Here is a 26,466-nt window from a genome sequence, read left to right on the forward strand (position 1 = left end):
CAGCTTTGTCCAGCCACTGGTAGGATATATACATATATATATATGTATGTATATATATTACGGGTGAAACAATACATGTATTGGTATTGAACCGTTTGATACAGTGCTTTCAGTTCGGTACGCATATGTATTGAACAATACAAAATTTTGAATTTATTTTATCAACTTTTCTTCTGACGATGCTGTCTGTGATCAGTGGATCTGCGTTCAACTACTCCGCCTAGGCTGCATTGTCGAGCGCAGATCCACTGAGCACCGTACAAGCTAGCGAGACAGAAGTTAAGCTCGTTTCAACATGGCAACTGCCTCAACACTACCCGAAATTGAACCTCCCCCACCCTCATTCAGATCTGGCATTTGGAACTATTTTGGTTTTCATGTGAAGTATGACCCTAATGGTAAGCGCGTTGTTGGGAAATCAGTTTTACCCCGGTTCTTTTTATTCCTCGGGCCTCCAGAGATGGCACCGGACCCAGTAGTCATTTTTACAAAAACTTTATTCATCTTTATTCATCTTCATTTAAGCATGCACTTCTAGAAGGGAAGACGAGGCCGGTGTCCCTCTGCAACAATCTTCACCTCTTTGTTAGTTACACCCAGCTTTATAGCAGCGACCCCATCATAAATCCCCCACAATGTGCTGCAAACTCTGTGTCTGTGTCTATGTGCACGAGCACGTGAGTGCCTGTGTGTGCGGCACCAGCGTGTCTATGTGAGTGCACGTGAGTGAGTGTGCATGTGGATGTGTGAGTGTATCAGTTAAAACACTGTGGGTATGTGTCTCTTCCTAGGGGCCATAAATACCATCTCCCCTCCAGACCACATGTGAACCCGCCCCTTGAGGCTGCCTCACACACACCTCATGCTTCTCGCAGTCCCATTCAAACTTTCTGCGAGACACCTTCTCTGCTGATACAGGACAACGCCCTGATCAGCACAAAGAGTGGATATGGAATTTCCACTCAGCATTAACTCCTCTTTGTCTTACTTTCACAGTTCAACTGGGGAGGGTCTCCTAAGATCTACTCCTAAGTTCATGACACAGTCAGGCCTTTATTTATATCCAGGGCAGTGTCAGTGTCTCTACCATAATTCTACATTCTATCTTAACACATTTCTAAACTCTAAAACAAACTACACATTTCTACAGCGTCATGGACAAAAGTAAAACAGTATGCTCAATTACATTGGTGGGAACTAGTGCGTTAGCGCGGTTAGCTTGTTAACGTGTTGATGCCGTCCAGCCCCACGCACGGGGCGATCCGCGGTAACTCGTTAACGGAGATTTGCCGCGTTATGGCGTTAACGTCATTTTAACGAGATTAACGCTGACAGCACTAGTGGGAACACAACGAATATGACTGCACATTTACTCCGACATCATCCTAGTGCAAAGACAAGTGGAAGCAGACAAAAACATGCTACAAACTTTACCCGAGTCATTTAGACAGCCGTTAGCACATGATTCTCCTTATGGGGACCTGATATGTTTAATATGCTGCTGAGAATTTACCCCAGAAGAAGCGTATAGTATAGCTTTTATTTTGGAAAGAGCCATTTCTCTGCAATAAACTCTCTTTTCCAAAGATGAGTGATTTCTCGATCAGATAGATTTATTTTTTTATTATTTTGTTGTTTCAGCAACATTAAATTTAAAATCTGTACTTTTGAGTCAAAATATGTATTTGTAATTTTAATAAATTACAAATTAAAAAAGGGCATGAACATTTTTTTGTATTGAAAAAATATCGAACTGTGACACCAAAGTATCGAACTAAACTGTGAATTTTGTGTATCGTTGCACATGAAGAGTATATTGTTTTGGGCCCATTGTGATATTAATAACCTTCCTGTGATTTGAAGCCTCCAGAGTTTTTAGGAGTGCCATGAATTATTAACAAGCTCCACTGAGGATGATGCAGTCTCATAAAACAATGGTAAAAATGTTTAACACTTCACTTTCTGAATTCTGAAGATGAAAACATACCGAGTGCATTTCAGAGGAAGGTAAAGAGGAATGATTAAGATCTTTTCTCGTTAAGATATTTGCAACTTCTGAGTGAGACTTATTTTCATATAGTTTGACTAAATAAAGATATATGCTTATCTGTTTACATTTTTTAAATAACTTTTTTTAATGAATCCTGGATTAAATATGACATATCTAATTCTTGGTGGACATGTGGAAGTGCAGAAATACAGATATCTTTATTTTTTTATTCTGTTCACGGCATATATTCTAATAATTTGCTGTAATACCTCTATCATATACCTCACTGTTATTCACAAAAGCTTGCATGAGCCCATGTACATTTTCATTGCAGCTTTGTTATTAAATTCCCTTTTTTTCAGCACTAATATTTATCCAAAGCTTTTGCTTGATTTCGTATCTGAAAAACAGATCATATCTTATCCAGTCTGTCTCTTTCAAGTTTTTATGTTTTACTCTTTAAGCTGCTCAGAGTTCTTATTGTTGTCAGCCATGGCCTATGACAGATATGTGTCTATATGCAAACCTCTGCAATATCCAACAATAATGAGAAAAATAACTGTCGTTTTTCTACTGGTATTAGCTTGGCTTTTGCCTGCTTGTCAAGTTGCAGTTCCGATCATACTAAATATTAATAACAAACTCTGTAACTTTACCTTGAAAGGCATTTTTTGTAATAATTCACTCATCCAGCTTTACTGTGTGATGTCAAGAGCTCTCTCTGTATATGGTGCATTTGTTTTATTGAATACCGGACTTTTTCCGATGCTGTTCATAATTTTTACATACACTAAGATAATTCTAACTGTTTATCGGAGCTCTGGAGAAGTCAAGAAAAAAGCTGCACAGACCTGTTTACCACACCTGCTTGTTTTAATCAACTATTCCTGTTTGATAACTTATGATATGATTATAGCTAGGATGGAATCAGATTTTTCAAAAACTGCACGTTTTGTAATGACAGTCCAAATAATAACATATAATCCTCTCTTCAATCCAATTATTTATGGACTAAAGATGAAAGAAATTTCTAAACATCTCCAGAGGTTGTTGTGTCAAAGCAAACTCACCTAGTGTGTCAAAAAAAAAATGTTGTAATTCATGTAATTCAAAGATCTGAAATTATGAAACACAGATTTAAGCCTTCTAACACCATTAATTATTACGTTAATATATTAAAAATCTAACTCAACATTTTGTGTTAAATTGTTCATACTGTTATAGTGTAATATGTCATTGTGTTACTTTCACCACTGAATAATAATCTGTTATTGAGTTCATATGTTTGTTGTTTTTTTGCACTATTGAGGTATTCATTTCTATTTTTGTTGCCTATGTATTTATATAGACATATAATTTAGTACTGTGTTTCAGTTTTATTTGTCATGCTGGAGATTCACATAATTCTGTTCAAAGTAAGGGGTTAAAACTGTGCAAAAGTCTAGTTTAATGTTGTTCACGTGTTATTAAAATTACAGATCAATCCTCAAGGAATCGCAATGTAAATATCACTTCCTCATGTTGCTTTAATATGAAAATAGACTTGTGTAATAAATGTGTTATCTTCCTCCAACTACGATCCTAGTTAACCTTTTAACTCAGAACCCACAGACTGAAGCTGTGTCTGGTCTTTTTAGTCTCTTAATACTTAATTTGATAAATATAAGAAGAACAAAAACAGAAATCAGTGATTCCTGAGATTAGGGACAAATCAGGTTTTGATTTTCTAAAATATATTTTTTGATTTTTCAAAAACATATTTACAAATAATTGTTACACAAAGTTTTGGCTGTCTCACCATGTTTTGGTACAATCTCCCAGGTGTAACATTTTTTAATAATTTATATATTAACAGCTTCTGTGTTCTACTGTTTATGCACATATGTTTTCAAATGAATTATACCATGTTTAAAAGTAAGCTTGTTTTGGCTTTTTATTATTAGAGTTACAGTCATACATATTTTCAGAAGCTTGTATTTAATCTATAAGAAACAATTATATTTAGCAGCATGCAAATTACACATTTATTGAGAAAATTACGTATTTTAATTGGAAGATCATGAGGTAGGAAAATATATGGTTCTTCAAAAGAGAAAAATAAACAAAACCTCCATATTATGGAGTTGACAAGGTGCTGACGGTGGTGACACAAATCTGAGGGTGGTGACACACTAGTAGAAAACAAGATATTATTTCTTTCAAAATGACCATTAAACCTTAACAACCTTTGAAATATCACAAGACACATCATAACAATTCTGTTTTTGCACATGTCAAGTTCTACATCTTAATAGTTCACCAGCAAGTAGCTGCCTACTCCTCCTTGATTCCTAAAGTACTCTGTGGTTGTGTGTTTAGACCCTGCTGTACTTTCTCTCCTTTTGTCTCTCTGTGCTTGTTTCCAAAACCTTCTCTTCTGCCTTTTTTCTCTTTCTTTCAGATCACCGATGTTCTTTATTTTTCCCTCTTTCACTCTATTTCTCCATCTTTCCCTTTCCTTTATGAGAAACTCTTTCTTCAACTCAGGCTGGCTGTTAACTTTTTCTCCTTTTTTGATACTCCCTGTTCCTTCTCTTTCATTCCTCTACTGACAGGTTCCCCTTTGCCATTCTAGCCTGAAATGTACCATTTTGTAATTACTATAATTTTTCGGAACCATATGCATTTATACAGATTAAGGATGAATATTCACAACACAATTATGTATTAAGCAACAGAAATGCTATCCGGTCTTTAAGTCTGATGTCATTAGCCGTTTCCAGGTCCAAACTCCGCTGCAGATCCCAAAGTCAAAGGAACTCTGCGGCATCACTGAGAGTTACAAACTGTCTAAATTCTTTCATCTTTAATAAAATGATCAGTGTGGCTGAGTTAGAAGTTAGCTCGCTGGTTTCCACCTACATTCCAACATAAATGAAGACAGAAAACTAAGCAGCAGTGACTTTTGTAGGGTTACTGAAGTTGGGCTATATGTGCTAGGTGATTGCTAGTGACACAGCTATGTCAGCATAACATAAACACAGTGAAGCTGGAGGATGAACACTAGCTTTTTTCTACTTGATAAAAGTTAATGCAAGGGTTTCTGATGGTTAGGCCAACAGTGATCACTGACTTTAGGGGCTTGTTCAGATTAAATAGAACAAGATAAAAAGCATTAAAACATTTTAACAGCACAACAGGCTTAATAAACACAGAGTAGTTTGGGCCCGGAAGCAGGATTCATACATCATCACTTAAAGACCAGCTCTCGGGGCAGAGATAGTTCAGTAGATGCCACATGATCGGAAGGTTGGGCATTCAAATCCAACGAACAGCGGCTATCCTGGATTTGTAGCTGCCCACTGCATCACTGAGTGAATGGGTCAAATGCAGAGGACTAAGCTTTTTCCTACAGGATTAATAATGTATACATAAACAATGAGGTTCAAGATAATGCAAATTTGATAATATTCGACACATCTGTAAAGCAGAAATATCAGTAAAATACACAGGAAGCAATATAACTGAAATATTAATAAAAATAACTTAATATAATTGATGAATAGCACACTTTTGTGGCATTTGTCAACACCATTAGAAAAAGGGTCAACACCGTCAGACAAAAATCCTGATGGTGTTGACAAAATACCCTACTTTCTCTCATAACACGTTTTTCTGACAGAAGCCATCTTGTTTTTCATCATTTGCTTATGGCCTCAACAATCTACCTAAATTAAGCTCTTTTTACAAAAAAAAAATTAAATCTTGCATTACATTGACTTTGGTGTTGACGCATTATGGTTGCGACACAGAGGTTTATCAGAAAGGTATGCAATAAATGAAATAAAAATAAAAAAAATTATCACAGCAGTGACCTCATGGCATGTGTATCAAACAGGAAGTGGTAAAGCGGTCCTCAGAGTGTAAGCTACCCACAATAATTCCTGATTTTTTTGTACTTTTAAAAAAATCTGATGGTGTTGACAAAAACTCTGGACACGATTTTAATTGTCACTTAGTGACGAGAGCCATGATGTTTAACTTTACATTACTTTTAATTTTTTTTCTGTATTTTAATATTATCACACCTGCTTCTGGACAATGGATTTTTAAGGTACTGGTAATCTATTGTACCATTTAACATAAATATATATGTATAAAAAATGCAAAATCATACTTTTGTTGTATAAACATTGCCTTGGTTTGTCTTTTAGGCAGTTGGGTTAACACTTGAATGCATATTTTTAACCACAAAATTGGGTTTTATCTGCCGGACATGTTTTGTGCCTTATCTCAAGAATCACTGAAATACAAGAATTGTATTGTTGAGAATTTACTATCAGAAAAATACATTACAGAAGGGAAGTGTAACCACAAGAGCTTAGAAAATAGAAAAACAAAAAAATTTTAAGGGGCAGAAATACGAAGTAGGGCGGGTAGTGTGAGGTCAAAATAAAATATTATAAAAGCAGCCTGATAAGGACAACTATTAATGATAATATAAAGACAACGAAAAAGTATGTATATAAGCATAAATATAAATATCACTTTGTATTTTATCTCTCTATGTACATTATGTGGAAAAATAATAGTACAATCTCAAGAAAAAAAATGTAAAATGGACACATTTATGAACAGAAACATAGCACACTCTAGCAAAATCAATGCAACATAATGGGTCACACGAAACAGTAAGTAATCTAATAACGTGGTTATGACAGTGTAGCTGGATGTGTAAGTCCAGAAACAGCATGGCAATTCAGATTGAGGACAGGCAGGTGAAGGAGAGTATAGACTTCCTTCCATCATAGTTCAGGGGGGATAGGTTTTGGAATTTATCCAGACAATAGCAGCTTTATTACAATTATGTGCACCATATAAATCCAGACATTGTGTGCAACAGTGAAGCTGTTAGATATAGAAAAAAGTACTTAAAATCATATTACTAACAATATTGTGACTCTTGAAAACCTTTTTTTCTGTAACACTGTGCAGGCAGGGTTATTTTCTCTTCGCTTACATATGACTAGAGTGCTGCAGGCACTCTAGTCATATGTGGGTGGAGTCAAGGGTTTCCCTCTGCCAGACACACCTGATTTTTATCTTGTTCATCATGCCAGTTTAAGAACCAGCCAGTCAACGCAAGATGGTCTGCCTCTTATAAGTGGTAACACGCCAGTCTTATTCTCTGTGAGTTCCTATATTGTGTTCCTGCTCTTGTGTGTTTTTCCTTGTTTCCATTATTGCGCCTTCCAGCTGAAGATTCTCCTAAAACTGTTTCACAATGCCAACATAAACAGGCTAGTTCTCTCCTGCAAACCACCTGGATCAACCTTTAAGCTGTGTCTGTCTCGGCTCTTCTTTTGAGTCTAATCCAGTTATTCGGCGACACAGCCGTGACATGCAGTAGTGCAAATTAAACAGTTTATGTGACATATGCATGGAAATCTGCATGAGATGAGAAAAATTTTAATTCAGCCTTATTTTAATATATTTTATGTAGCAGGAATGATACATATTAACATTGCTTAATTTTAATGTAAATGTTACAGTGTACATAGGACTTCTAGTCACAGCTAATTTGTAAAGCTTGTCCCTGGTTAAGTTTTTAAGACAAAGATAGATATCCAGACCTACCTCCTCCTACACTGGTATCCAGCCAAATAAGGACATAATCTGTGTTGTGGGTGTGCTCCAATGTCTTCTCCTGGTAGGGCATACCTGAAACACCATGTAGGAGATTTTCAGCAAACACATAGTTTAAGTTAAAGGAATTCTTAATGTTTCAGAATACTAAGACATTTTGGACAATTTTATGCTATCCAAACAACATCATCTACTTCCAAGATGCATAGAGAAGGACAAACATCTGGTGGCTTGACTCCAGTGACAGTTTAAGCACAATTTTATGGTCCTAACTTTGTGGGAACAATTTGGGGATGACCACTTGCCATTCCAATATGACTGTGCAGGAGTACATAATGCTACTCCATGAAGTAAGTACAATTTATCTATATAGCACTTTTCACAGAAAAAAATCACAAAGTGCTTCACAATAAAGTGAATGAAAATGAAAAAGCATGGAAATACAACAAATAACAACGTAAAACAGTAAAATACAACCTAAAAACAGCAAATTATTTGAAAGCTTATCTATATAAAAATGTCTTTACCTGTTTTTTGAAAGAATCAATGGAGTCTGTACAGCGCAACACCAGTGGAAGAGAATTTCACAACCTTGGTGCCACTGCCTGAAAGGCCCGATCACCACGAGTTTTAAATCGAGTGCGTGGGGCCACCAGCAGTCTCTGACCTGATGACCGAAAGGTTAAAACTAAAAATTTAAAATAAAACCTAAAATTACAGGCAACCAGTGAAGGGAGGCCAAAACTGGAGTGATATGAGATCTTCTGTTGATGCCTGTTAAGAGTCGTCTTGCACAGTCTGAAGACATGGATGAGTGAGTTTGGTGTGGAAGAACTTGTTTGGCCCGCACAGTATCCTGACCTGAACACCTTTGGGATTAATTAGAACAGAAAATGCAAACCAGACCTTCTTGTCCAACATCAGTGTCTGACCTCAACAATGGGCTTCTCCATGAAGGGCAGATAATTCCCATTAACACTTCTAAACCTTGTGGAAAACCTTCCTAGAAGAGCTGATGCTCTAATAGATGCAAATGCTAGGCCAACATCCCTATCAATTAAGAACTGAATGTCACTTGTCGTGGAATTTTGATTAACAAAGTCTGCAGACACGGTTAGCTGTGACCAACACCTTACCACACGCATGGGAGAGCAAACAGACGACTAATAGTCATGTGATCTCTGAGCTCTTAAGGCGTCCCAGCACCCCTTTTAACCTCTCATAACGACAGTACTTCCTCTTTGCTTCCTTCCTCTTGCTTTTGCTAGAGTGGGCTATGCTCCACGGTCTTCCTCCCAGCATGTTTGAAAACAGACAGCTAGTTCTTCCTCTATAGGTCAAAGTGCGGGGTCTTCACCTTTTGACACAAAGACCCGGGGCGCGACCTTTTAATCATCGCCTATTAAGCTTACACACTGTCTTGCACTCCCACACCAATTCTTATGGTGTCACAACTGAGCATGCACATAAGCACTTAAACAGGTAAAATGGGAATAATAGAAATTTTCCATTACACAGTCAAGTTCATATATGTGTGGAGCCAAACATTGATATATTTTACACCATACCCAAACTTTAATGTAAGAAAGTAAAATGTTAAGAAAACATTTGCACTAACAAGGCTTTCAGGTTATGGCCTCTAGGGCTGCATGGAAATGGTCACATGACCGTCGTTGATGTAATGAGATCCACAGAGGAAAGAAGAAGAGATTCATAAGGTCACTCCACTTATTGTAATAATTCACTTTCTCAATCCTGAAACGACAGTGGCTCTCACGGTCTGGTATCTCCCATTTGTATGAAATGCTGATGTCATCTCAGTTGTTCTCCCTGTTGTTGGATTTTTAATTCAATCCCTGAATGATTGAAGTTAGTCAAATGTAACACATAAAAATTGTAATTGTTGTAGAAGATCCATAGAACTTAAACATCAAAAGTCGTAAAAGATTTTCACTGACTCCTTTTTGGCCTAGAGGTGGTATTTTGACTTTTTTAATTAGTTTGCTTTATTTGACATTTAGTTTCATGGGGCGAATGAATGATGAATTTAATGAGACATATATAACTTTTGGTGGGCACATTGAATTGGAAAAATACAAATTTCTGTATTTTGTTATCATGTTTACTGCTTATATTCTAATACTCTGCAGTAATTCAACCATAGTTTGCCTCATCTGGATTAAGAAAAGCCTCCATGAGCCTATGTATGTTTTTATTGCAGCTTTGTTGCTCAACTCTGTTATGTTCAGTACAAATATCTACCCCAAACTTTTGATGGACTTTTTATCCGAGAAACAGATTACAACTCACTCACTATGCAGGTTTCAGGGAATTATTTATTACTCTTTAACTGGTTCAGAGTTCTTCCTCTTGGCATCCATGGCTTATGACAGGTATGTGTCCATATCGAAACCTTTGCAATATCATACTATTATGAGAAAAACAACTGTCAAAATTTTGTTGGTTTTAGCTTGGCTTCTGCCTGCTTGTCAGCTTGTGCCATCAGCTGTATTCAGCAACAACTCACAAATCTGCAATTTCACTTTGAATGGAATTTTTTGTAACAATGCAATTTCCAAGCTTTACTGTGCAACCCCCAAAACATCCTACTTAATATATGGTGTGTTTATACTACTTAACACTGTATTTCTTCCTTTGCTTTTCATACTGTTTACATACACAAAAATATTTATAATATGCTATCAGAGCTGCAGGGAGGTCAGGAGAAAAGCTGCACAGACCTGTTTACCTCACCTGCTCGTTTTGATCAGCTTCTCATGTTTGTGTTCGTATGATATAATTATAGCTCGAGTGGAAATTAATTTATCCCAAACTGCACGTTTCATAATGACTTTACAAGTGGTTTTGTATCATCCCCTCTTTAATCCAATTGTATATGGACTGAAAATGAAAGAAATCTCTCAACACCTCAGGAGGTTGTTTTGTCATTGCATCTTATGTGTCAGAACTGATGTTGGAAGTGCCGTCATTTCATTTGCAATTCAAGTTCAAAGGCCTGACTTCTCTGCAGAGTAGAGATTTATTTATACAGCACATACTGTACATATTAAAGATTAACATTAGCAAATTCTCAAGTTAACTTAGCCATATTAAAATTGTGTATTATAATGTTGTTTGACTTTGGTTACTGACTAATGAAAATTTTATAGATTACTGATTGTATTGTATTGTAATAGTAATATTACTATTTTATTATTACCATAATTAAAAACCATTTAATCTTATACAGTATTTAAGTAGTTTTTTATATCTGTATTACATTCATATAAAGTTCTGTTATTGTGTGTTTGTACTGTTCAAACAAGATGTTTTATGTAACCCTTTTTCCTGTATATGCACATCATATTTCCTTACTCATACTAAGCTGTAATAACCTATGCATATAAAATATATATATATGGGCAAACGCTAAATTAAAATTAAAATTATGGAAGACCTTCAAACATTTCTACAACTGCATATGCTTAGTCACTTTTTAGATCAATTTAAATTGTTAATTTTGTTCTGTTTCAAGTCATTTCAAATTAGAATCATAATAATATAATTGGACAAGTTATACAACATGTTTAACCTCACAAGTTTATGTTTTATTCAATTTTATCATATTTCCCCATGTCTCCCCAGCTCTCCTGAGATTGCGGTGTTGTTGTTTTTGTCTTCCTTCTCTCTCCCTCGCTCTTCTCTGCCGGGGTGGAACACATTGCGGGTTCCCACCTCTGCTCTATGCATCTGCAAATAATCACTCATCTGCTGCTCGTTAGCCTGACTCCAGCCACTACTTAAGACAATGACTCAGTGTTTCTCATTGCTGGATTGTTGTGCGACACTCATCAGTGTAGCCTCTGCGCTTTCCTATATTCTCGTCTCTAGTGTTTTCCAGACAGACGTGTTTTCTTGTGTAGATCTTCCTGGACCCATCCTTGTTTTCATCCCTAGTGTATGTGAGTGTTTTCTGAGTTGCAAGGGTGACTAAAGAGGAGAGTGGCATGTGGCCGAAGAGGAGTGTGTTTTTTCCTCCCCCATCCCTGGATTGCCTGGAGCCCTATAGCACCTGGTGATATTGTAAATAAACTCTTCTTTCTCAACATCAACAGAGTCCTGCGCTTGATTCGACTCATTCACTGGGACAGAACAATCCAGCCACATCATGGCACCAGCAGACTCTGACCCAATTTGCCAGGCTTTTGCAGCTTAAGAGGCATCAACAAATGTTGATGCATATGCGTGGAGAAATTGAGTGCCACACCACTTCCTGCCACACAAAGGTTATTGCCGCCCCAGTAACCATTCACCAGTGAGCTGGACAAATGTTCGTGTTTTGGTACTTCATGGATGATGGAGCCAAAATTACCAACTTTTTGCAGCTGCTGAACGATCAAGAGCTGAAGTGGGCTCAAGCAGCGTTAAAAGCAAACCTGATCATAACCTATCTTGAGTTTCTGATGAAAGTTCCAGCTCTGCGGCTACTGCGCATCGCTGTTAAACCTCAAACAAGGTAAGTAGAGCATGGCTGATTGCTCCATAGATTTTTGGATTCTGGCAGAAAAAACTGCAAGAGGACAACAAAACTCTAACGGCTAGCATGCAATGCTTCACTTGGGGATGACTTCCGGCAGAAGTTCCGCTGAACAGTGCCTATATTGTGGCCACAGAGGCCATTACATTGTTGTCAGCCCGGCTTGGCCAAAAAGAACACAACCGCCAATAGCATAGGGCTGGTGGGCGGCCTGTCTACTAAAAATTCTCCTCCCCATCTCATTATGCTGGCTAAAATCCCCAATCAGGCTATAACTCACTCACTCTCAGGTCTCTTTGATTGACCACAGAGCAGAACTTTTAGAGCAGAGCTTCTCTTGCCCGTGGATTACACATTTCCATTGACGCCCTGCCTCACATGCTCTGTGTCTCCCTGATATAACTCATATTACAGAACCAGTCCACCAAGTTATTAGTTTCTTTGTTTTCAAAGCGCACCTCACTCCTCTCGTTTTGGGTTACAACAGCATAATCTCTGTATTAAGTAGAAGAAAGAATGTGTGTCAGGGTGGGGAGAGGAATGTCACATGAAATGCCTTAAGTCTGCCACTCTGTTGTTAACTCCCAGAACCAAGTCTCACTCCCCGAAAAGCCTGATCTGTTACATGGTAGCTGCAGTCTACCATGACATGAGGTATTTAGAAAAGGTAGAGTGCTGTCGCTACCTCCGAACAGACGTTATGACTGCACAATAGACCTCCTCTATGGGGCGCTGCTTCCATCCAGCAGATCATGCAGTTTGTCGCAATCCGAAAGGGAGGCCATGGAAAAATATATAATGGGCTGCTGGTGTCATTCGGCCATTCCTCCTCTCCAGTTTCTAGATCTTGGTGGTCCGTGAAGCACAGCGATTGGAAGCAGATCTCGGACTGTGCTGCTTAACACCTCTTTGTTCCCACTTCCATTCGTTCCCAGGAGGTGGATTGGGCGCACACTGCCAAGTTTATCTGTCACCCTGGCGTCCATTACACCAAAACTTTCCTCCAAAGTTTCTTCTGGTGGCCCACTCTGTCCATGGACACCGGGGAGTATGTGACCACCTGCTCCACCTACGCCTAAAACAAACCAGTGAATAAGTCACCTTCTGGTCTGCTCCAACATTTATCAACCCCTGGCACCCTCGACTTCATTACTGTACTTCCTCCGTTGGCAGGTAACGCAGTCATACTAACAATCATAGATTGTTTCTTAAAAGCTGCCCACTTTTTAGCCTTATCCAAACTCCCCACAGATCTGGAGATGGCTCAACCACTCACCACACGCAGTTTTCACCCACAGAGCAATGGACAAACTGAGCACGCCAACCAAGAACTAGAGGCCACTCTCAGCCTCCAATCAGGTCATCTGGAGTGAGCAACTACCTTGGATAGAGTACGATCATAACATTCTCACCTCCTCTCACGCAAGTGCCGTCGAGTATAGAGGTCAACACGAGCAGCGCTCCTGCATACTTAGGAACAGAATAAATGTCTGGCTGATCCACACAGAATCCCTCCTCCTGGCTACTTGGAGGGATAAAAGGTATGCCTGTCCACACAATTTGTTTCCCTTCGGGCTGAATGTAAAAAACTCACTGACAGCTTCATCAGGGTTAAATGGTGAGAGAAGAAGGCGCAGGGTTGCAGCTTACCTTGAGGACCAGAGCATTGTGGGAGGACTGCCCCCAGCCCCGAATAACATGCAACTACCTCCAAAATAAACTGCAACTTGGTATTTGGATAGACAAGGATTGTCACCAAAGTAAACATTGCTTCAAGCTTGGAAAATGTGGCTTCAGGTTCTGAAGATCAGAGGAAGGGAGTTTTTGTGGAGATGACTTGTTTAAGGGGTGCTGCTATCTGGCTGCGGTTTCAGATGAACCCAAGAAAGTGGTGGGAGGTGGGGGTTGGCCGGTCCACCACTATCTTAATCTTTACCTCGTCAGTCTCCACTTGCCCCTCTGTGAGAATGTAACCTAAGAAGGTAACAGATGATGAGTGAAATCACATTTTTCTGCTTTGACATAAAGGCGGTGTATCCGGTGTTCCTTGGAAAATATCAAAATGTCATGTAGATGAACAAAAACAAAAAGATTTTTAAAAATCTCTTAGAACTTCAAAAAGTGTACTAAAGCCTGAAATACAGCAGGTGCATTAGTGAGTCCAAAATGCATGAACAAGTATTCAAAATGACCTGACGGAGTATTGGAGGCTGTTTTCCACGTGTCTCCCTCCACAATGGGGACCAAATGATAAGCATTATGGAAGTCAAGTTTAGTGAAGATAGTGGCCCCCTGGCGTGGTTCAAAGACAGAATTGATGAGTGGCAAAGGATATTTATTTTTTATTGTAATGTCATTCAGCCGTAAAGAAAAAACCTTGCATATACCAGCAAAGATGATGGGCAAATGATGCCTGCCACCAGCGACACACGGATGTATTTTTCCATAGCCTGCCTCTAGGGCAGTGAATGGTTGTACAGCAGCGGGGCCCGGGGAAGGATGCATCTATGGCACAGTCATATGGGCTATGCAGCAGTAATGACATGGCCTTATCCTTGCTAAAGATTTCATGGAGATCATGGTAATTTAGGGGTACAGTGGTGAGATCTGGAGGTTGATTGGCCTCTGAGTGTGAGTTGCTTGAACCTGTGGGTAACACAGACTGAAGACAGATAGCCAAAAAAACCACAGCTCTTGACTTTATTGTGGGTACAGTTAATATGGGAGTTATGGATTCCTGTTAAGTGTCCAGATGTCCAGATAGAGGAGGATCCAAGGGAGGAGCTCCTTCGACAAGCGTTTCCAGAAGAAGCAGGGTGGCCAGGTGAGTGATTCAGGAAATCACGAGCTTTGAGAGGAAGCAAGCAGGTGAGTTGTTTAGCTGCTGCAGACGTTGCAGGGATGGTCAGATGGACAGTGATCCAAGAAGCCTGGCCTTAAGTGCGGGGCCACTGATTGCTGCTGATGCCGGCAGCTGTGACTGGGCCGGCTCTGCCAGCAGACACCAAACAACATGGGTGAGGCCAGGTGCAGGAGCTGAAAAAAAACACCAAACAGGGAGACACTACCCCAGACCATGACACCAAATCTGGAAGCCATAAAGTGCCAAAAACCGCCTCACTTCATTTTCATCTAGTGCAGGGGTCTGCAACCTTTAACACCCAAAGAGCCACTTGGACCCAGTTTCCACGCAAAAGAAAACACTGGGAGCCGCAAATACTTTTTGAAATCTGAAATGAAGATAACACTGTATATATTGTTTTTTGTGCTTTGTGTGAACAACTAAAGTAAGTAAGTAAAGTTTATTTATTAAACGCTTTTCACAGACAGGCAGTCACAAAGCGCTGTACACAAATATTAAAATAAACAATACAATCAATAGACATTATACACAATGTAAAAGATCAAATGTAAAGAATGTAAAGAATATAAAATGCGTAGATCAACAGAAGGCTTGTTTGAACAGAAAGGTTTTTAACTGCTTTTTAAAAGAATCCACAGAGCAACTAAGGTGTGCTGCTTATGTAATCCATGAAGTGCTACAGAGAAAATTACATTTTATTTATGTAATCAACACATTTTGAACTCTTAAAGAAATATAACAAAAGGAAAGACACCCAGCTGAACTAAAATGATCCATGTAGCAAACAAAACTGTTCTCAGCCGCCACCCTTATATCGCCTTTGGGCTTTTGGAGCCTTGACCTGACTTTTAAAAAGTAACTGGAAAAAAAGCACTATGCTGCTAAAAAAAAATAAAAAATAGATATTTGCAAAATTCTGCCTAAATATCTATTTTACCTGGTTAATGCGTGCGGCGGGGCGTGGTCTGCAGTGCCGCTGCATGGGAGTCGGACGCACCTAAGCGACACCCGCAATCGCGCCTTGCCGCCTTAAAGTCTGTGTTCTCTCTGCTGTTGTGTTGTCGGGCTGTGAGCTGAAAAGCTACAGCCGGCTGTATGCGTACAGCAACCGTGTGTGAAAAGTGCTCAATAAAGAGATGCTGAAAAGCATGTTCATGGAAACATCGTCGGGTCTGCCGTGATGTGTTTACAATGAGACTTCTGGTCCCAAACCTCTGCGCACAGCGTCCGCAAATCGGGGCTTTCATCTTCATGCAGGACTGTAAGCTGTCATCTGTGAGGCGTGAGCGGTGTTTGTTTTTAAAATAGTTCACGGTGGAGAACAGCTGCTGACATAATGTGGATCTGAAGATCCATAATTGGCCTACCTGGTGTCGAAAGTCTCGATAAATGCACGGCGTTTCTGCGGGTACACCGGCTTCCGCGAGTGTGACGCTTATTGTGAGCGATGAAAAAAAATAATAAGATATCATTTTATTTTTATATTTCAAAATCACAATAATCTTCCAATTTAGAACTACAAGTTAAAAAAAAGAAAGAACTAAACACAAATAAAATACACTTCAGCTAAATACTTCTTCTATTTTCCCAAACCACCTTGAGCCGCAAAATAAGGACTAAAGAGCCGCATGCGGCTCCGGAGCCGCGGGTTGCCGACCCCTGATCTAGTGGCACACAGGATGTGATTGCAGTTGTTTTCTCCATTTGAGAGCAACATCACCAGCCCCCAAAGCACAATGACTAACTTCACATAAAATTTACAATTATAGCAATATATATGGGATGCTGGCAAGACAGTTAATGTTAGAATAAATACATTTAGTTAGATTCAAAAGAAAGGGAAAGCTGTAATTCTGTAGCTGTAATGTATGGGCTTGTTGCCAATCATGGTGTTATATTGCAAAGGTGGAATTTTAAGGTAACACTTATTCACAAAGCATCTTTCTGAAGACAGAAGCTTAGTGATTAACGAGAGGAGAGGACTTGCAATACAAAGTGATTAAATATTATGACTAAAGTAATTAACCACATTTAATATTACTGCCTTACTCATGACTGAATTTTTTAAAAGGATAAGTACTTATATTCATTATATAAATTGCACCATATTAAAACTTTAATTCGAGGAAAAAAAAGTTTGAGATATTTGCACAAACACTAACAAGACGTACAAGTCATGAAATCTAGAGCTGGATGACAGTGGTCACATGTCTCAGTTGCCGTAATGAGATCCACAGAGAAAAAAAAAGATACATAAGGTCCTTTCACTGCTGAGACAATATCAGTCTGGTATCTCGCATTTGTATGAAATCCTGATCTCATCTCAGTTTTTCTCCCCGTTGTACATTCTGGTTGTTGTTATCAATGTTGCTGGATTTTTATTTCTGTTGTTGAAGGATGAGTTAAAATGTGAAGCTTGATGGTTAAATAAAAGTACAGAAAAATTTGCAGAGGGTAACCAAGTGTCATAAAAGTCCCTGGCTGAATTGTGGTATAAAGTAAAGTTTGGTGCAAAGCTCACATTTAGAAATCTTTAATTAGTGTCATTAATTTAATTTTAGTTTCATGGAGCAAATGCATGATGAATTTAATGAGACGTATATAACTTTTGGTGGGCATATAGAATTGGAAAAATACAAATTTCTGTATTTTGTTATCATGTTTACTGCTTATATTCTAATACTCTGCAGTAATTCAACCATAGTTTGCCTCATCTGGATTAAGAAAAGCCTCCATGAGCCTATGTATGTTTTTATTGCAGCTTTGTTGCTCAACTCTGTTGTGTTCAGTACAAATATCTACCCCAAGCTTTTGATGGACTTTTTATCCGAGAAGCAGATTACAACTCATTTACTTTGTAGCTTTCAGGGAATTATTTATTACTCTTGGCATCCATGGCTTATGACAGGTATGTGTCCATATCGAAACCTTTGCAATATCATACTATTATGAGAAAAGCAACTGTCAAAATTTTGTTGGTTTTAGCTTGGCTTCTGCCTGCTTGTCAGCTTGTGCCATCAGGTGTATTCAGCAACAACTCACAAATCTGCAATTTCACTTTGAATGGAATTTTTTGTAACAATGCAATTTTCAAGCTTTACTGTGCAACCCCCAAAACATCCTACTTAATATATGGTGTGTTTATTCTACTTAACACTGTATTTCTTCCTTTGCTTTTCATACTGTTTACATACACAAAAATATTTATAATATGCTATCGAAGCTGCAGGGAGGTCAGGAGAAAAGCTGCACAGACCTGTTTACCTCACCTGCTCGTTTTGATCAGCTTCTCATGTTTGTGTTCGTATGATATAATTATAGCTCGAGTGGAAATTAATTTATCCCAAACTGCACGTTTCATAATGACTTTACAAGTGGTTTTGTATCATCCCCTCTTTAATCCAATTGTATATGGACTGAAAATGAAAGAAATCTCTCAACACCTCAAGAGGATTGTTTTGTCATTGCATCTTATGTGTCAGAACTGATGTTGGAAGTGCCGTCATTTCATTTGCAATTCAAGTTCAAAGGCCTGACTTCTCTGCAGAGTAGAGATTTATTTATACAGCACATACTGTACATATTAAAGATTAACATTAGCAAATTCTCAAGTTAAGTAATCTATTAAATAATGAAATTTAATAGTGTATTGCAACCTTCACCATATATATGTGTGTGTCTGTGCGTGTGTGTGTGTGTTGTGTGTGTGTGTGTGTGTGTGTGTGTGTGTGTGTGTGTGTGTGTTGTGTGTGTGTGTGTGTGTGTAGAGGTACTTTTCAGGTATTTTTGTGTATTTGTGTTAAATTCATATACATTTCTGTTATTTCTGTATATTGTACACTGTAGAAATGGAAATGGAGTATCTTATATATAGCACTTTTTACGCACATGTTGTTCATATTCCTTTATTCACCTATATCATATATATATTTATTACACTTGCAAAAATTACAATAAAATTTTTTCATCATTAACTGCGTAAGCCTACCTATCATCTGGATGTAGTGTTTTCAATGGGAGAAACATTTTGTTACCCATCCAGGTGACTTCTTCAGTCAAGAATAGGTCACCACACCCATCAACAGATCTCTTTTTCTGGGACCTTGTCAAAGCTATCACACCCCCACTGCTTTACAGATACAATATTATCTGTATGGCTGTCTTACAGGCCTCATCAGTCAATATCGAGGCTTGTTTGTAACATATAAAATCTATTGTGTACCATGTTTGAACAGGATACTTTTTACCCCAAAAGTCCAGTGTGATTACTGCATTCCATACTCAAGCATGGTAAATGGAATCTATTCAGATTTATATAGCGCTTTTCTAGGTAACCATGCAGAACTTTACATTTAAACTACTTTGTTTACCTCACCTCCATGACTACCTTAGAATCCCAAAAAGACACATACAGGCACAGAAAGAACATGCGTGCACTCTACACAAAACAAAGAAATATCTTGCTATGAAGCAAAAGTGCTAACCAACCAGTGCACCACCAAGCAACCCATTAAGAATACGGTGCCCTGCATATTTGAAAAGCTGAGCTTTACAGCAATTCCACTGAACTCAGAATAGTATACTTCTGATGTGACTATGCCGACTATCAGAATCAGAATACTTTATTGATCCCTAGGGGAAATTATGTTGGTTACAGTGCTCCAGTTCAAACAGTAACAAAAACAGACAATACAAGAAGTATGAAATAGCACAATATATACAATATATACATACATATAAGTTACTTACTAATAAATATCTGAATAAGAAAGAAGAGCATGTGCAAAAAGCGTGTAGCTATTGGAGTATACAGTATTTTAGGATGAGTTGTACAGGGAGACGGCCACAGGCAGGAATGATTTCCTGTGTCGTTCAGAGGTGCTTTTTGGTAATCTCAGACTATGATCAAGCTTAAATTTAATAGCATCTTCAATGAGAGCTTCCTTTGTGCAGCGCAACTGAAAGTCACAGGCTTAAATAATCAACCTATAAAATAGACAATTAACTCATTCATTACTAAAGCCACTGAAAATAATGTCCAGAGTTCATAAAATCAGACTTTTTTTCTGCTTTCAGCAGTGCACTCTTGAAAAACTAAGTGTTAGATTGTAATGAGGTACGAAAGATTGAAATCAAGGCAGCAAACTGTGATAACAAAACTTACAGCAGTTCTATGTTGCTGGTAATCTTTCTTGAAGTGAAGTAGCCTATATCTTTAATTTTGTGAATTATATCAGTTTTTTATGAGATCTGAAAATAGATGAATAGAGAATAGATGTTCTCCTGGTTTAATAAATAACTCTTTCCACAACATTAGCGTGTAATAGACACTCCAGTCCACCGTGTCCATTTCCCGCTTTGGATAAACAAAGCGTGAAATGGGCACGCATGCAGAAGTTGAGGGTGAGATAATATATACATAATTAAAGCCATAAAGTCACTACTCAAAAATTAAGGTATAAAATACACTCCAGGGTCCTTCTATGGCAGAAACAATTAAGCAAGATGGCTCATATGTATTTACATGTAAATAATAATGATGTATACTCTATTGATCCCCGCGGGGAAATTACTTATTTTTCTCTGCATTTGACCCATTCACTCAGTGAAGCAGTGGGCAGCCACTAAGCACACGCCCAGGGAGCAGTGTGTAGGGACAGTACCTTGCTCAGGGGTACCTCAGTGTAGCCGTTCAGTGGATTTGAACCCCCGACCTTCCAATCATGGGGCGACACCTCTACCTACTGAGCTATCCCTGCCCCCCTTTTTTCAACTTATTACATTACAGCTACACACCAAGACTGCTGTCTGCTACATCCTGCAGTCACAAAGGATCTCCATGAAGTCATTATGCACAGTTTGTTGGCTGTGCACAGTAGCGGTTTTTGATAGGGGCGACATGGGCGGTTGCCCAGGGTGGCATCTTGGTGGGGGCGACATCACGAGCATCGGCAAAAAAAAGTTGCTCACACCCATGCTGCCCCGACATCATGCCAATGCATTTCGGAGATTGCATGAACACCGATCGTTTTTTTATCGCCCATTTGCTGGGACTAAGGGCGCCCTCCGTTTGCGAGGTGCTGCTGTTTGTGGCACAAGGAGGAGAGGGCGGGGCGGCGGGGGATTCTCTGGCTGGCTGGAGTGGCATCTAATAACCAACTTGCAAAATAAAACAAAATAAAAACAAACTAACAAACACGAAAACACCAGACATTATGATACAGACTTATAATTTGCACCGATGTTTTTTTTAATTCTATACGCGAAAAATGAGCGCAAGAGCCCTCGATGTGCCTGCTTGCTGCTGTGCTGAAGTCAAAGTAAACTTTATTGTCATCTCCGCTATATACAGTCCAGTATATAGAGAGACGAGACGACGAGACTCCAGTTACAGCAGTGCAAGTAAACAAACAATAAATATAAGAAGAATAAGGGGGAGGGAGTGTTCGCCCAGGGCAGCCAAACAGGCTAGGACCGCCACTGGCTGTGCAGCTGATGGTACTATTTCAGTTATAACCAAAATATTCATGGGATGGTTTTTTTTTAAATGTAACATATATGGCAACATATCAAAAATTGAATAGGAGCAAGAAAAATTTCAAGACAACATTTGCACAAACACTAATAAAGCCTACAGGTCAGGGCCTCTAGGGCTCGGAGGAGGTGGTCACATGGCAGTCACTCTCTTGACGTAATGAGATCACCAGAGAGAGAAAAGAAATGATTCATAAGGTCCTTCCACTAATTCTAAAATTTCACTGTCATGTTTTCACATATCAAGATGACTGTGGATCATTCTTGCTTGGCGTCTTGCGTTTGTATGAAATTCTGATCTCATCTTGTCTTTCTGCCTGTAATATAGTCTGACTGATGTACTAATGTTGAACATTTGGTTTTATTAGTGAATGAGGAATTAAAATTAACAAATATAACACTTGATGGTTATGCAAAAGGGTAAACAAGTGGTACAAATTTTCTCTCACTGTATTGTGTGTTTTCCTTACATTTAGATTTCAGTCTGCTTAATACAAAATTTAGTTTCATGGCAATTGATAATGAATTTAATGAGACATATATAACTTTTGGTGGGCATATAGAATTGGAAAAATACAAATTTCTGTATTTTGTTATCATGTTTACTGCTTATATTCTAATACTCTGCAGTAATTCAACCATAGTTTGCCTCATCTGGATTAAGAAAAGCCTCCATGAGCCTATGTATGTTTTTATTGCAGCTTTGTTGCTTAACTCTGTTATGTTCAGTACAAATATCTACCCCAAACTTTTGATGGACTTTTTATCTGAGAAGCAGATTACAACTCATTCACAGTGCAGTTTTCAAGGATTTATTTATTACTCTTTAACTGGTTCAGAGTTCTTCCTCTTGGCATCCATGGCTTATGACAGGTATGTGTCCATATCTAAACCTTTGCAATATCATACTATTATGAGAAAAACAACTGTCAAAATTTTGTTGGTTTTAACTTGGCTTCTGCCTGCTTGTCAGCTTGTGCCATCAGCTGTAATTATAAATACTTCACAAATCTGCCGTTTTACTTTGAATGGAATTTTTTGTAACAATGCAATTTCCAAGCTTTACTGTGCAACCCCGAGAATATCATATTTAATATATGGTGTGTTTATACTAATTAACACTGTATTTCTTCCTTTGCTTTTCATACTGTTTACATACACAAAAATATTTATAATATGCTATCGAAGCTGCAGGGAGGTCAGGAGAAAAGCTGCACAGACCTGTTTACCTCACCTGCTCGTTTTGATCAGCTTCTCATGTTTGTGTTCGTATGATATAATTATAACTCGACTTGAAATTAGTTTATCCCAAACTGCACGTTTCATAATGACTTTACAAGTGGTTTTGTATCATCCCCTCTTTAATCCAGTTGTATATGGACTGAAAATGAAAGAAATCTCTCAACACCTCAGGAGGTTGTTTTGTCAGAGCAAATTTAAATTATCTGTCAGAGCTGATGCTAGAAGTGCAATAATTTCCTTTGTAATCTAAATTTAAAGACCTGACTTCTCTTCAGTGCAGTTGTGTGTTTTTACAGGTGATATACATTACACCTGTTGTTGTTTTTATTGTTATCATTATTGTTTATGTAAATATTACACTATAATATTATACTGTAAAGTACTGATGTACCTGTATTAATTTGCATGCATTTATATACGTCGGTATTATTTTATATACTTGTGTGTCTACTATATACTGTACAAATAGAGGATGATAGTTAGTATATCAATAGAATATAATACTTAAACTCATTAACCTACTTATCCTGCTTGCTGAACACAATATGCATTACAATGATGCAATAGCTTTGCCCTTTTCACCAGAACTGCATATTCCCAGCAGCTGTGATCATATTTAGTTTCTGATTTTGTTCTGTTTCAGTAGTTTTCTAGATACACTGATGGTATCTAAGATATGATATGATATATGATTATAATATACTATAAACAGACACTATCTCTGTTTAATGTCATGATTTATTGCTTTAATTTTTTATGCACCCTTTGTATTCCTTCGTACCATCAAATGTTTTGGCAATGACCATTTTTAATGTCTGTCACCATACAATATCATTGAAGACTGAAAGTATCATAAAGTGACGTTGTTGCAAAATGAACATATACCATTTCCTACACTTCATAAATAATTAATAAATCTGTGACCTCAAAAATAGTTCAGAGGTATTTGAGGTCACCTAATGAATAGAAAAGATTTCTTTCTTTGTGTTAAAGTTAAATCAATAAGCCCGACATGCTTTGAAAGCTTTTAGAACTTTATTGTTGCCTGTATAATTATAATTTAAACTAACTGATATTTTCAGTATTCATATTTTCAATGTACACAGGAGTTGAAGTGAGCATGATCCAGATCAACATCCTGGTATCATAATAAGCAATTGAATATCATTGGTTCATCCAAAATATTGTTTTAGCCCTGTCTGTTTTAGCCTTGCGTTGTTTCCAGCTAACAGTATGGAGTTTAGTATTTCCTCGGTAATACGAATATTACGATATTGAAAGAACTGCTTACACCTTCAACACATCCTTTGTTCCTTCTCATTCCTCTGATGTGTTCACAGTGCTAAACACACAAATAGTTCTGCACATAACAGGTCTGATAACTAAATATAGATGCTGTATTTCCCAAAGAGAAAAAAAATGTAATTTGCCATAACATCACAAAAAACAAAAGAAAGCTGGGACAAGAGAGGAAGATGATAGATTATTGTCAAAGGAATCAGATATGTGATCTGTTGCTGAAGTTGTGTTTTTTTCATATTGTGAAAGACCTGATAAATAGCTTAAATAATTAGCTCTATTACAAGTTTGCATGAAAATACTAAGAGTTTAGTACAGTTTGGTGGAGACTAAAATGGTTAGTTCATAATATTATGGTAAAATTTATAGTAATGCACTATGTTGGACTGGTACAAACTAAACACGAGAAACCTGCAACACTAGTAACATGGCAACACAGAGAGTGACTAAACAGATGCTCTGAGAAAGGCCCGGGGAAAGCAGAGACAATATATAGACTGAGGGATGATTAGGGAAGTGGAAACACATGGGAACACAACATAACCCGGGCTAAACTAAACTAAAAAATAAAGACGTTTACTCAGTAGAGTGTATTAATTCAAAGTGCTAGACAAAGCGCATACTTTGTTACATGCTGTAGCATATTGTGAAAACAATGAAACATCGTTGAAACAATGTGAAAGTTATCTGGTCCTCTTCTGTATACTACACTGTCCTTTTGGCTGCCTTAGATGCTGGCCTCATCAGTAAATGGAGTACACTCAATGCAGTTTCTATTTAGAAGCAGTAAATGTACTTGTGATTGGAAATTTTCTTAGCACAACTTATGCCAGGGCTGTCCAACTTTAGGCCTCAAGGGCCGGTGTCCTGCAGGTTTTAGATATCACCCTGGGTGATACTTCAAGACATGTTGAGGAGGTAATTTTGCCATTTAAATCAGCTGTGTTGGATCAAGGACACATCTAAAACCTGCAGGACACCGGCCTTCGACGTCTGGAGTTGGACTCATGCCCAACTTGCCCAATTTATGTCTGTTGGAGGGCAGTTAATTATTTACTTGGAAGGGGACTTGTGAAACAGCAAAAAGGTTGTTGGGAAGGAAACAAACTAAAAGCAGGAAAGCTGGGGTAATAAAGATAAGACCTACCGGTCTCAGTATGTCTGCATGGGCAGTGGAAAGTTCCATACATTAAGTACTTGTAAACCGCAGGATGGACCCCACTATAAATGAAGCCAAGACGTTGTATGTTTTAGTTTAGATTCTGAGACACTGTGATCATTGCCTGAGTGGTTTGGTAAACAAATTCTTCTGACAACTCACAATTATATAGTGCTTTTTTATTTGTGGGTGGCTGTAGCTCAGGAGGGAGAGCAGGGCATCTACTAAGTGGAAGGTTGGTGGTTTAACCTCTGGCTTCTCCAGAGTGCATGCCAAATATCCTTGGGCAAGATACTAACACCAAGGTGCTCTCTGATTCATCCATCTGAGTATGAATGGGCAATAGGTGGTTGCCATGGTGATGGGTGAAGTCTTGTCTCCAAATAAGGAGATATGCAGAAAGTTGCAGAAGAAGAAACGTGAACCGACATCAGACCTAAACTGTTTCGATCAGTCATGTTAACATTATGTTTATCACGCATTATAAAAAGCATTTACAGCCTGGGTGCAGCAGCCTTTTGTCTCTGAGCTAGAGAGACGAGTCCACAGCACCATGTAAAACTAATATGAAATTCTAACCATTTTGATAATAAATTGTGAAGACTTTTAATTGGAGTATATTTGTTTTCTCGCTCCTAAAAAACACTACAGTAACAATTAATCAAGCAATTGAAGTTACTGTGCTAAACAATTAACTATATGATAATAATAATATAATAATAAGAGATTAAGAAAAAATAAGAAATAAGATGTGCTTTTAGTTGTGACATGTTTTAAAATATCACTGATAATGATAAGATATACTGGAGCTGTTGACCTATGGCTCCTGGTAGCTAGCAAGTGTTAGCTAATTAGTATTCACTGGTAGTAAAGGTTTCCTTATCTTTCAGCTTCCAGCCAAGCTGTCTGTACACACTCTTCTCCCAGTGGCAGTAAAACGTCAAGAATACATCATTGGATGCTGTATATGGATTTCAAACCATCAAATTTACTTACTACTTATTTTACTTACTTACTTATTTACAGTGTTGGGTAAGTTACTTTAAATTAGTAACTTAGTTACATTACTAGTTACTTTCTAAAAAAGTAACTCAGTTACTTCAAGTTACTCGTTACTTTTCAAAGTAACTAGTTACTAGGAAAGTAACTTTGGTTTTACTCAGAATTCTCTTGTTAATGTGTTGCTTCCGTAACTGGATACCCAGCCAGACTGCCAG

At 38.1% G+C, this 26,466-nt stretch overlaps 3 protein-coding genes across 3 annotated transcripts; all 3 read left to right on the forward strand.

Moving 5' to 3' along the window:
• Positions 1 to 2,137: 2,137 nt before the first annotated feature.
• On the forward strand, positions 2,138 to 3,064 carry LOC116317814 (olfactory receptor 2AT4-like). The gene has a single exon (XM_039599796.1). It carries the CDS (start codon positions 2,138 to 2,140, stop codon positions 3,062 to 3,064), a length of 927 nt encoding a protein of 308 aa, XP_039455730.1.
• Positions 3,065 to 9,649: 6,585 nt separating this feature from the next.
• Positions 9,650 to 10,651, forward strand: LOC120433517 (olfactory receptor 13C2-like). The gene has a single exon (XM_039599797.1). The coding sequence runs from the start codon at positions 9,650 to 9,652 to the stop codon at positions 10,649 to 10,651; it is 1,002 nt and encodes a 333-aa protein (XP_039455731.1).
• Positions 10,652 to 22,057: 11,406 nt separating this feature from the next.
• On the forward strand, positions 22,058 to 23,041 carry LOC120433518 (olfactory receptor 11A1-like). Its single transcript, XM_039599798.1, has one exon. It carries the CDS (start codon positions 22,058 to 22,060, stop codon positions 23,039 to 23,041), a length of 984 nt encoding a protein of 327 aa, XP_039455732.1.
• The last annotated feature ends 3,425 nt before the right edge of the window (positions 23,042 to 26,466 follow it).

The sequence above is a fragment of the Oreochromis aureus genome, linkage group 16 (genome assembly GCF_013358895.1).
Source record: "Oreochromis aureus strain Israel breed Guangdong linkage group 16, ZZ_aureus, whole genome shotgun sequence".
Taxonomy (NCBI): Eukaryota; Metazoa; Chordata; class Actinopteri; order Cichliformes; family Cichlidae; genus Oreochromis; species Oreochromis aureus.